This window comes from Cyprinodon variegatus, unplaced genomic scaffold (genome assembly GCF_000732505.1).
Source record: "Cyprinodon variegatus isolate N-32 unplaced genomic scaffold, C_variegatus-1.0 Scaffold28, whole genome shotgun sequence".
In the NCBI taxonomy this organism is placed as follows: Eukaryota; Metazoa; Chordata; class Actinopteri; order Cyprinodontiformes; family Cyprinodontidae; genus Cyprinodon; species Cyprinodon variegatus.
Genome location: NW_015150481.1, coordinates 362,963 through 373,922, shown reverse-complemented (window position 1 = coordinate 373,922; position 10,960 = coordinate 362,963). Strand labels below are relative to the sequence as shown.

Here is a 10,960-nt window from a genome sequence, read left to right as displayed (position 1 = left end):
AGGCCGGGCATTGTCGTGCACCAGGAGGAACCCAGGACCCACTGCAACAGCATAGGGTCTGACAATGGGAGCAAGGATTTCATCCCGATCCCTAATGGCAGTCAGGGTGGTGTTGTCTAGTCTGTATAGGTCTGTGCATCCCTCCATGGATATGCCTCCCCAGACCATCACTGACCCCCCCACCAAACCTATGCTGAACGAGGCTACAGGCAGCAGAACGTTCTCCACGGCTTCTCCAGACCCTTTCACGTCTGTCACGTGTGCTCAGGATGAACCTGCTCTCATCTGTGGAAAGCACAGGGCGCCAGTGGCCGACTTGCCAAATCCGGTGGCAAATGCCAATGGAGCTCCGGGGTGCCGGGCAGTGAGCTCAGGGCCCACTAGAAGACGTGGGGCCCTCAGGCCGCCATCGTGAAGTCTGTTTCTGATTGTTTGGTCAGAGACATTCACACCAGTGACCTGCTGGAGGTCATTTTGTAGGCCTCTGGCAGTGCTCCTCCTGCTCCTCCTTGAACAAAGGAGCAGATAGCGGTTCTGCTGATGGGTTGTAGACCTTCTACGGCCCTGTCCAGTTCTCCTGGAAGCATACCGTCACCGGGTCGGGTTCGGGCCCTCCGTCCTCGCCTGGCTGCCTCCCCCGTCCACCAGAGTTCCCGGACCAGCTCTGGAGCTCACGGCTCGGTTCTGCTGCACTATGGTCGACCAAAATCCCGGACGATTTTCCCAGCCTACGTCTTGATAAAACATGTAGGACCTTTGACAAAACTGGCATATGCCAGTTCCCAATTGGAATATGCCATGTGCCACTTTTGTCTGTAGGTGCCGCCATCTTTTATTGTCAAACCCGACGGCACTACGTGTTTCTGGTTGCCCAGGGGACCAGAGCAGGTACTCAAAATGACCGCAGCTAGAATAAAGCGTCTGTGACGTCGGCCGTGTCACTACCCGATCCATCCTGGAAGCACGATCCGTACCATCAGATAATTTGCACAACCAGATTTACAACTGGGTCGCTGTCGGTTTCACTTTGTAAAAAAAAAAAGACCTAAATCCAGTTTTTGACTCCCTTAAAATATCAAGCATATTAAACTAAAGTGTGTCAAAGGTTAATTATTTATTTCCTGAGAAAATAAATGCCTTAAAATCTGTTTTATCACTCTGTTCCCGATCAGCACCGGAAATGGGATCGCTACTTTAGGGAGCTAACTTCTTTAGCTTTGGATTTAAACATAAATCTAATCTTTTGAGTTTGAAGTTTTCCTTTCTTGTTAATATTATGCTATATAGCGCGTAACCTAAAGAAAGAAACAACTAAAATACAGATAAACATGGTTTAGTCATATTTTGCCGGACTGCTCTGATCATGTCCCATGATGACGTCAGAGAACATAGAAATTTAAAAAGCCTCAAACTTGTCTCAGAAAAGTCATAACAATTTTTAAAGTTTTGTTTTAGCAATAAGTACTTTTAGTTCCATAATTACATTATTTATGGCGACCTGGATGACGACCTCATGCTTGCACATGAGCTGATGGTTCGGATGGTGCTTCCAGTACGGATCAGGAAGTAACAACGCACAGCAGACCAGAGCAGGTACTCAATATGGCCGCAGCTCGATTCGAACGTCTGTGACGCCGGCTGTTAGAATCTATAACTTGGACCTGGACCCGAAGGACTGCTGACCAACCAGAAAGTAGAACCGCCTGATTGGTCTGTAGTAAGCAGAATGGTAATTCCAAACCAGGAAGCATCAAGCCAGGAAGCATCGAAGCTAACAGAAAGCTAGCAGGAAGGTTCTGGTTTACGTACAAAGGTCCTCCAAAGACAGCAGTTCCGTGGTTCTGATCTGTTCCTCCTCGTACTGAGTTTTCTTCTCCAACAGTCGCTGTTTGCTGGGATTGATAAGAACTGAACAAACAAAGTCTGATGAAGCGTCGATCGAAAACACCAGAACCAACACCCGACTGGAACACATACCTGAGAGTCCGGCCGGGTTGGACTGTAGCGACCCGGCGGGGGAGAAACTGCCCGCTGCCGCTCCGGGGCCAGAGCTGTTTGAGGAGGTGCTGCTGGGCTGGGACGGGTAGTTGTACTGGTCCTCAGTGGGAACAGAGGGTTGGCTGAGCTGGGACTCTCCAGGTCCGGCTGGACTCGGGTTCTTAGACCGGCAGCTGGTTCCGTTGGACTTCAGCTGTGGTCTGAGTTCGTACTGGGAGAAGCCGCGGCTCTCGTCAGTTTCACACGGGCCAGCCAGGGAGCAGGAGAGGTGGCTGAGGGAGGAGGAGTGGAGCGGATGGGGAGGGGTGAGAGCCCCAAAAGAGGAGGAGGAAGAGGAGTAGTACTGGGAGGGAGGGAAGGTTGCTTCCAGTGGTCCCAGTTTGGATAACTGCTGGGAAACAGCCGTGATGCAGGAGTCCAGGGAGCGGGGGGGTCTGGGAGAGGAATGGCGAGGGGGCTCTGGCCGTACGGACGAGGAGGGTTTCCTCCTCAAAACGCTGCCGATGTCTCTCAGTTTATGAAACACCTGAAGAAGAAAGAGGAGTGAGAACCTGGACCTCATGGACTGAAGACCTGAACCTGAAACCAGGACAGTCTGGACCTGAATCAGCAGTTTCTGACCTCAGTCATGGTGGGTCTCTTCTTCCTCTGTCTGCTCAGATTCCTTTGGGCCAGTGTCGCCATCTGCAGGTATCCGTCGGGTTCAGCGGCGCCTCCTGCAGGCAGAACTGTCAGGTAAACAGAGGGAAAGATCTGCGAGAGCCAAAGTCGGCCCCTTAGCGCTCACAGACCTCCAATCAGCCGTCGGTCCAGGTGTCTCCTCCAGGCCTCTGCTGAGGAACCGTTTGGACCGTCGTCGACTTCATCAACAAGGTCCCGCTGTAAGCCAGAACCAGAGCAGTGTTTTATACGACCAGAACTCACAGACGGACTGCAGCGTTGGGACATTAACCATGATAAACTATTGAAGATTGAGAACCAATGTCTATGTTTCATCTTAACATAATCAAGATGCAGTTTTGCTCATAAAACAGCCGTGAGAGCTTAGCCTGATAAACCAGACTAAATGTGAGATTAAAGGTGTGATTTAGTCTGGCCTCGATGAATGAGACATCGGAGGATTGTTGATGAGAACAACCCGTTGTTTTTCAAACCATGTCTGTGCCTATTGGCCAACGCTCTGACCAATGAGAGACACTGACTGTGACGTAGAGATGGTTGCTGCAGACGGGCTAACGTTAGCCCTGGCTGCCGTTAGCTTTGGAGCTTAGCTGGTTGCCGCGCTCCTCTCAACTTCGGAAATTGTTTTTTTAATTATGCATTAAATCGGTAAATGGACCATATAGTAACGTTTTAAAGTATAACATTCTCACCTAAAATAATCTTAAAATGTTCTTTTATTGAACAACAGCGACAAAAAAGCTAGCTATTTCAAACAGGGTAAAGAATCATTTGACTAAAGGTTATTGGTTCCCAATCAACAAAATAATTTAATTAAACATTATTTAGCAAAATAATGTTTTATTCACCTCGTGGATTTACATTGTGAATTGGTTTAAAAACATTAGTGAAAAGCTAATTTGATCACATCCCAAATTCTTCAATATAAACTTTGGTTTTTTAACACAAAATCCATCTTCAACTGTAATATGGTTTTCAACCATGTTTCCTCTTTGTCCGTAGTAGTTTAGTTGAGTTTCTCTAGTTTTTAGTCAAGAATTTTTAAATATGTTGTCTTGGAGCTGAATGATTTTTGTTAATAAACTCTTAAATTATTTATAACAGAAGTTGTCGTGAATTTATTCCATGTATGTGCAGAATTAACTGTTTGACCATGGCCGTTTCTCAATTCACTAGAACGTGACTACGGACTCGTGTTCCCGCCAAGTCTGTTCTTCAGAATAACCCAGGAAAGTCTGGACTCTGGGAGAACGGGAACACGCAGCATAAATATGGGGCAACTGGAACAGAAGCGTGCTGATGACATCACCACAGCTCGTCTAGAGCTGCATTTCACCTCCTGTTATTTATAGTCTCTAAATAATATTAAATTATAGCTTTTTTCATTTAATGGGGGAATAATGATGAACACAGTGAGATAAACACAAATTAAATGAACATTTTGCCAAATAAGACAAAAAACTCGCCATCAGAGCCAGCGGTCCTTCACACATGGCTATGCAGAGAGAGGGCTAACGTTAGCCCTGGCTGCCGTTAGCCTGTGAGGTCTGCAGGTTGCCGCTGTCCTCTCAACTTCGGAAACATTTTTTTTTTAAATTACGCATTAAATATCGGTAAATGTTCCATATAGTGACGCTTTAAAGTAGAATATTCTCGCCTCAAATGATCTTAAAACGAACTTTTATTGAACAACAGCAACAGAAAAGAGAACTTTTAACTTTCAATGGAGCGCTCCATTGAAAGTTGCTGCTGCCGCAGTGCATGCTGGGACAGCTGTCAATGCCAAAAACGTCTGCTCTGATGCATGCTGGGTAAATAGGGAGGGGAGAGAACAACATCCGGGGAATTGGAACAGTACTAGGGTTGAGGTTGATGATGTTTCATGAGCACATGAGAACGCACAGGTGCACATATTGAGAAACGGCCCATGATTTGAGTTTAATCACACTTTCATTTATTGCTCTAAAACACAGCCAGTAGGGGGCATGCTCATAAACAATATATGACAGTTTAAATAAAATCTAATTAAATAAGATATTTTCCACCCCTACCCCTAGGTTGGGCAATAAACATCTTAAAGTATCAGAACAGCATCAGTGCGACAGAAATCAGGGACGTAAACAATGGAGAGCAACATGGAAGGAAGGCAGGGAGACATTGTGCTCTATTGTTTCTCTCCATTATCGATCTGAATGCCTCTCACCAAAGCTGCTTCATGTTCATTGAATAGAAACAGAGCGGATTCTGCTCGTTAGATCAGAAGCGACTGTTGTGTTGACGTCCGTACGCTGCGTTCAATGGTATCACGTAAATTAGTGGGTCAAGCCAGGTCTGCTGTTCGCACAGCATGTTGATCAGAGCAAAGACTTTTGAATACAACTTTAACCCGGGTCGCTGGCCAAGTTCTTCAGTCAGTGAGTTGTTCCCCCTGCCAATAGAGGCTGATTGTTCTCAGGTCTGAACGCAGTCTTTGGCATATTTAAGATGTTTACTCAAGAGAAACGATTGAGGAGTCGAGTATTCTCACCAGGTATCGTTCTCCACACTTCTTGTCCCGTTCTAGAGCCCGGCGCCCCGTCAGAACCTCAAGCAGAACCTGAAACACACACAGGACACTTTAAGGCCCAGTTCAGACCCACAGAGCAGATTTCCCATCAGCCCTTGCAGCTTCTCACCACTCCGAAGCTGTAGACGTCCACCGCCGTGCACAGCTCTCCTCTTCTCACGTATTCGTCCGGCAGATACGCCAGCGTTCCTCTCACTGTTGTCGTCTTACCAACAGACGTTGTCTGTGTCGCAGAATCCGCCGAGCTGCGTGGGACGTACCGAGCCAGACCAAAGTCCGAAAGCTTCGGAACCCAATGCTGGTCCAACAGGATGTTAGAACTGCAGAAGTACAGAAGAATATGAAAGTTTCAATCCAGCTTTAGAGCTCATCATAGCACTGAAACAGCTCTGGTGAAAGTCACTAATGATATTCTCATGGCCTCAGATAAAGAACTTGTATCTGTGCTCGTCCTGTTGGATCTCAGTGCTGCATTTGATACAGTTGATCATAATGTTCCTTAAAAAAAGACTTGAATGTTTTGCAGGAATTCAGGGAACAGCACTAGACTGGTTTAAATCTCATTTCACTGACAGATAAATCATCTGGATTACTTGTGGAGTACCACAGGGCTCAGTGTTTGGGTCAGTTGTCTTTATGCTCCAATATGGATTCATGTTTATGCTGATGATACTCAGCTTTGTTTGTTCATAAACCCTGATGATTCTAGGATGTCATAACAGTTTCCAGATGGGTCCTGTGTTCAGGCAGGAGACATATTCCTTGTTCGGTTGGGATCCTGAACCCTTTTTCTACTGGCGTAGGTTCTGAGAATCCTTCCTGTGCTTTTTGATTTTCACCTTTTTCCATAGATTTCTAATTAGCCAGTTGACTGACTAGATCATTGCAGCAGTTTAGCTTTATTGAGAAGAGAATTATTTACTTGCTTGTAAATAAAAGTGTGTTTCTTTAAATTCTTATTAATAGAGTTTTTCCTCTCCACTGTCGCTACAAGCATGCTTAGTGTGAGGGATTGCTGAAGAGTCAATGAGTCGATGCAATCAGCTGGTTTTCCTTAGAAAGAAAACTTTGAATCAATCTGACTGGATGATCTGGTTGAATTGTCTCTGAAAAGTCCCTTGAGATGACATGTGTTGTGAATTGGCGCTATAGAAATAAACTGAATAGAATTGAATATCCAGATCCATTTCTGTCAATTATATAAAGTCCAAAGAACCAAATCCCAAACAATAATGTTCACACCTGCAAAACCAAGTCTGGCTACTTTATGTTTTTACTCAGATGTTGTAATTACAATAACTGTATTTATTTCTTTCCGTATGTAAACATCTTTTTCTTTTGTTGTTTTTTTCTTTCTGTTAGTTGATATCAAAATTAACAGTTTAGGAATCGTACAAGTTGAGAAACGTCTTATAAAGTATAAGTATGTGCTTTTTGAAAAATAGACCCGAGAGCTTAAGTGCCTTACGCTTAGTTTTGTTTGGTTTGGTTTCCCTAGTGAATTACCTTTGCTGTTACAGATGCTTAAGGTGAAATTCATGTCAAGAGAAATATTAATAATATATTTTGTGTTAAAAATTTTTTGAACCTAGTTTATACAGATTAACCTTAAATTTGGAAAACAAATTGTTCGGAATGATGATCTTTATACTAAAGTTACTGTAAAGCTCAAACTGGGACATGTTCTTCATATACTGCTAGCAAACAAACACATCAGCACAGTGGCAGGTAGAGGGAACGCTGACCTTTTGACATCTCCATGGATCAGGGGTTCCTGACCTGAGGGGGGATGGTGCAGAAACTGAAGAGCTGCTGCTGCTCCTTCCACAATACTGACCCGGAGAGGCCATGACAGAACCTCACATGCCTGGAACAAAGAAACATTTGATGGGAACACAGAGAAACTCATCTGGAACCCATAGAAACACAAACATCTGGAATACACAAAAACACACCTGGAACCCATAGAAACACACCTGGAATACAAAGAAACACAGCTGGAACCCAAAGAAGTACACCTGGAACCCATAGAAACACAAACAAACATCTGGAATACACAAAAACACACCTGGAACACACAAAAACACAGCTGGAACCCACAAAAACACAGCTGGAACACAAAGAAACACACCTGGAACACACAAAAACAGACCTGGAACCCATAGAAACAGACCTGGAACCCATAGAAACACAAACAAACATCTGGAATACACAAAAACACACCTGGAACACATATAAACACACCTGGAACCCATAGAAAAACCCCTGGCACAAAAACAAAACAAAGCTGGAACACATAGAAACACAAACAAACATCTGGAATACACAAAAACACACCTGGAACACAAAGAAACACACCTGGAACACATAAAGCCATACCTGAAATCAATAGAAACACAAATGGACCACAAAAGGAAATAGCTCTAACACACAGAAACACCTGGAACCCAGAAAAACACAGCTGGAACAGGCAACACACCTGGGACACACTGAAACACACCTGGAACCTACAAAAAGGCTCAAGGACATTTAAAACACAGGAAAACATGAATACATGGACGAGCAAAAAAAAAAAATAAAAAATACAACTTCAACACAGCAACAAGACATGAAACATGCCTAATGTGTAAATTCACGTACACTTAGAAAAAGGGCAGAATACCAACATAAAAAATAAAACCCTACTGGATGAGATGAACTGATGTTCCTCCACCTTCTTAGGCAGCTGAGGTCAATAGGCAGACCATCAGCAGCCAGCATCCCATGATTGGTCGAGTGACAAATGGTTAACTAAGGGTGCTCACCAGCAGCCAGGTCCCCTGATCAGCAGATTTTACTACCAATCTGCTCACAGTCAGAGGCTGAAATAAAGAAACCTTTATTCCAGATACTGTAGTATGAGAACTAAGCCCCAGTTTAACCAGTAATGAGCTGAAAACATGGTGGGACTAAAGGAAGAGCTAAGATGTTCTGTTTTACAGTTTAGCATCAGGTTGCTTAAGATGGTTTCATTGTCAACTCTATGAAGCGGTTCTGCCAGCCCGGTTATGGTTAGAAAGCCGCCATCGTCTCACTCAGTTGGACATGGAACAGACGCAGCAGAAGGACTGCTCAGTGTGTTGGGTGTTACATTGTGCAGCTGGTCCTCCAGGGATCGGTTCTCCATGTAGCTGTAGATCAGACACATCAGTCCTCCGGTTCCTTCACTGAAGCCCAGCAGATCTACAATGTTCTGATGTCTGAACCTGCAGACAGCACACACACACACACACACATTAGCATTCTGCTGTTATACTCTGAAGCCCTGATGGGCGCAGAGCTACGCACTTAGACAGGTTCTCCACTTCAGTCTGGAAACTCTTCCTTAAACGGGTCCAGTCCATCTCGCTGTCCTGTGAACAACAACAGTTCCATTTAGCTTGAATAATCCACTGACTCTGAAGGCACTAATCACATAGATCCATTACACATAGAGTCAAATATTTCAAGCCCTTAGTACTGGGAACTCATGGTGCCACAAAACAATTAGCCAATTCACTCCAAGAGGTAGCCACCTCTGGATGATCGCTCCATGTTGGTCAGTAGGCGTTTCCTTCATGAGGAAGACCGTTGGCCACATGTCCAGGAGACAGCTACTGACATCCGCCAAAAGGAGGCGGAGCCACAACAGGTGTCTTATAAAGACGCTAGTTGCTCACTGCTATAACCTGGCATATTCAAAGAAAATTAGCTGGAAGGAAAAGGTATGGCAGGAAAGGGAACAGCAGGGAGAACCGCAGCCTTGAGAGGATTGGTGAAGAAAATCCAAGAAATTAAAAGAAGCAAAGACGTGAAATAACTTAATCTATGTGTAAGAAGTCCTAATGAGGCGAATAATATGGAAATTCCCCTCTCAAACCACCTGTCTGCTTTGTCCAAAATGTGGGGCGCTCTTCTGTGTTGGCCCAACACAGAAGAGCACCCTCCTTTGGACAAGACCGCGCTACATCTACACCATATGGACAAAGGACATTCTTTGGAGGACCAGAATGTTCACATTTTGGACAAAGAAGACAGGTGGTTTGAGAGGGGCGTGAAGGAAGCCATTTATGTTAAGAAAGAAAAACCAACCTTAAACAGTTTTTTGGTTTTATTTTTTTACTGATTAACGCTAAATTCATTAAATCACTGCGAATGTATTATAGGTATAATAATGATCCTTTGGTTATTCTTGCTGACTGGACTTTTCCTTTTAAGACTCTGTGGTAAAAACTAAGCAACCTGCAGCCAGAGGCTCTATCAGCAGTAAGTGTCGCCCCGCTGGGCCACCTGGCTCAGGTGTTGGAGGGGAGATGCATCTAAAGGTTGTTCTGGTGTAGTTCCTCCTTCCAACCACTAGAGACCTGCGTTTTATCTGTCTGTCTGTCTGTCTGTGGGGCTGACCTGTCGCAGTCTCTTGACGGCACAGTCCATGTTCCTGAGAGACGCTCGGTAGACGACCCCAAAGCCTCCCTCTCCAACCTGAAGGCTGGGGGAGAAACCTTGCGTCCCAGCATGCACCTCTTCGTAAGACCAGCAGATGGCGGCGCTGACCAGGCTGTTAGAATAAGGTGGAGGGATGACATCATCGATCGCAGGGGCAGGTGGGTGCGGCTCCTGTTGGGAGATGATATCATGGATCAGGGCTGGTATCAGGTTCTGGTTCCGTTCTGAGCCGATCCGTTGGTACAGACGGGTTCTGGACTTTCTCCGGTAATTCCAGGTTAGGTCACCTGGGAGCGCTGGTGGTCCTCGGTGTGCAGATTGTCAGGGGGCGGCGCCGGTCCAGGAAGCGCTTTTCCTCCCTCTTCAACTGGACAGGAAGCTGAGGATTAGCACAGAATGACATCATCACTGTAACGGACCAATCAGGGCGTTGCTTTGTCGCTAGCGGTGAAGCGTCTCACCTGTGGGCAGAGCAGGCTCATCCAGAGGAGGAGGAGGAGGAGGAGGAAGAGGAGGAGGAGGAAGGGCAGGCGGCGGGGAAGGAGTCACAGTCGGCCTCCCTGCAGAGAAACAGAGCTGAAGATGGTCTGTCCTTCAGGTCAGAGGTCAGAGGTCAGAGGTCACTCACAGCTGAGGATGACGTCCCGCGCTCTGAAGAGGTGCAGCTCCTCCAGCAGGTCGATCAGATCCCCGACCCGACCGTTCCGGTTCTCCCACTGGTTCATCACCCAGTCCGTCCGCCTCTCCCGCCGCTCCGCCAAGCGGACCGCCGTCTGGTCCCTGAGGACCTCTGAGGCTGCAGAGACAGGGGCCGGAACCGGGTCAGCATCCAGAACCAGGATCCCGATTAACACAAACTGATCAGAACCTTCCAACCAGAACCAAGCACACTGACAGATCCAGCAGGTCCAGCAGCACAGAACCAACCGTCCCCTCACCTCAGCCTGAGTAGGGTCAGAACCTCAGACCCAAAGCTACGTTTCCTGTCGTTCCGCCTCACATTCTCACTTCAGAACAGAAGGTTCCTGTTTCTCTGTTTGGCTCACTTCATGTTTCAGCGCAGAAAAACCCAAAGGTGGTAAAAGCTGCTTCAGAACCAAGAAAGGAGAACCCGACCCAGGAACCTTCAGAACCAACATCCACCAACGCAGAATGTTCTGGGTTCTGCAACATCACCTCCTCTGAGAGTCAGAGGAGATGCAGCCATGTGACCCGGTTTGATGATGAGCAGAAACCTACTGACTACCAGAA

At 46.1% G+C, this 10,960-nt stretch overlaps 1 protein-coding gene across 4 annotated transcripts in view; it reads right to left on the bottom strand.

The window, feature by feature from the left end:
• Positions 1-10,960, bottom strand: part of irak1 (interleukin 1 receptor associated kinase 1) — a 15,355-nt gene that overhangs the window by 2,549 nt on the left and 1,846 nt on the right. Inside the window, exons 2-14 of one of the 4 annotated variants that reach the window (XM_015397172.1) lie at positions 10,338-10,505; positions 10,171-10,269; positions 9,997-10,088; positions 9,668-9,880; positions 8,573-8,637; positions 8,376-8,490; positions 6,991-7,112; positions 5,355-5,565; positions 5,207-5,275; positions 2,790-2,877; positions 2,620-2,714; positions 1,978-2,524; positions 1,810-1,908 (exon numbers count right to left, since the gene is read on the bottom strand). In XM_015397172.1, the coding sequence (XP_015252658.1) occupies positions 1,810-1,908; positions 1,978-2,524; positions 2,620-2,714; positions 2,790-2,877; positions 5,207-5,275; positions 5,355-5,565; positions 6,991-7,112; positions 8,376-8,490; positions 8,573-8,637; positions 9,668-9,880; positions 9,997-10,088; positions 10,171-10,269; positions 10,338-10,505 (1,983 nt within the window). Of the gene's footprint in view, positions 1-1,809; positions 2,525-2,619; positions 2,715-2,789; positions 2,878-5,206; positions 5,276-5,354; positions 5,566-6,990; positions 7,113-8,375; positions 8,491-8,572; positions 8,638-9,667; positions 9,881-9,996; positions 10,089-10,170; positions 10,270-10,337; positions 10,506-10,960 lie in introns of all 4 variants that reach the window. The other 3 variants (XM_015397157.1, XM_015397180.1, XM_015397165.1) reach the window with 3 other exon arrangements.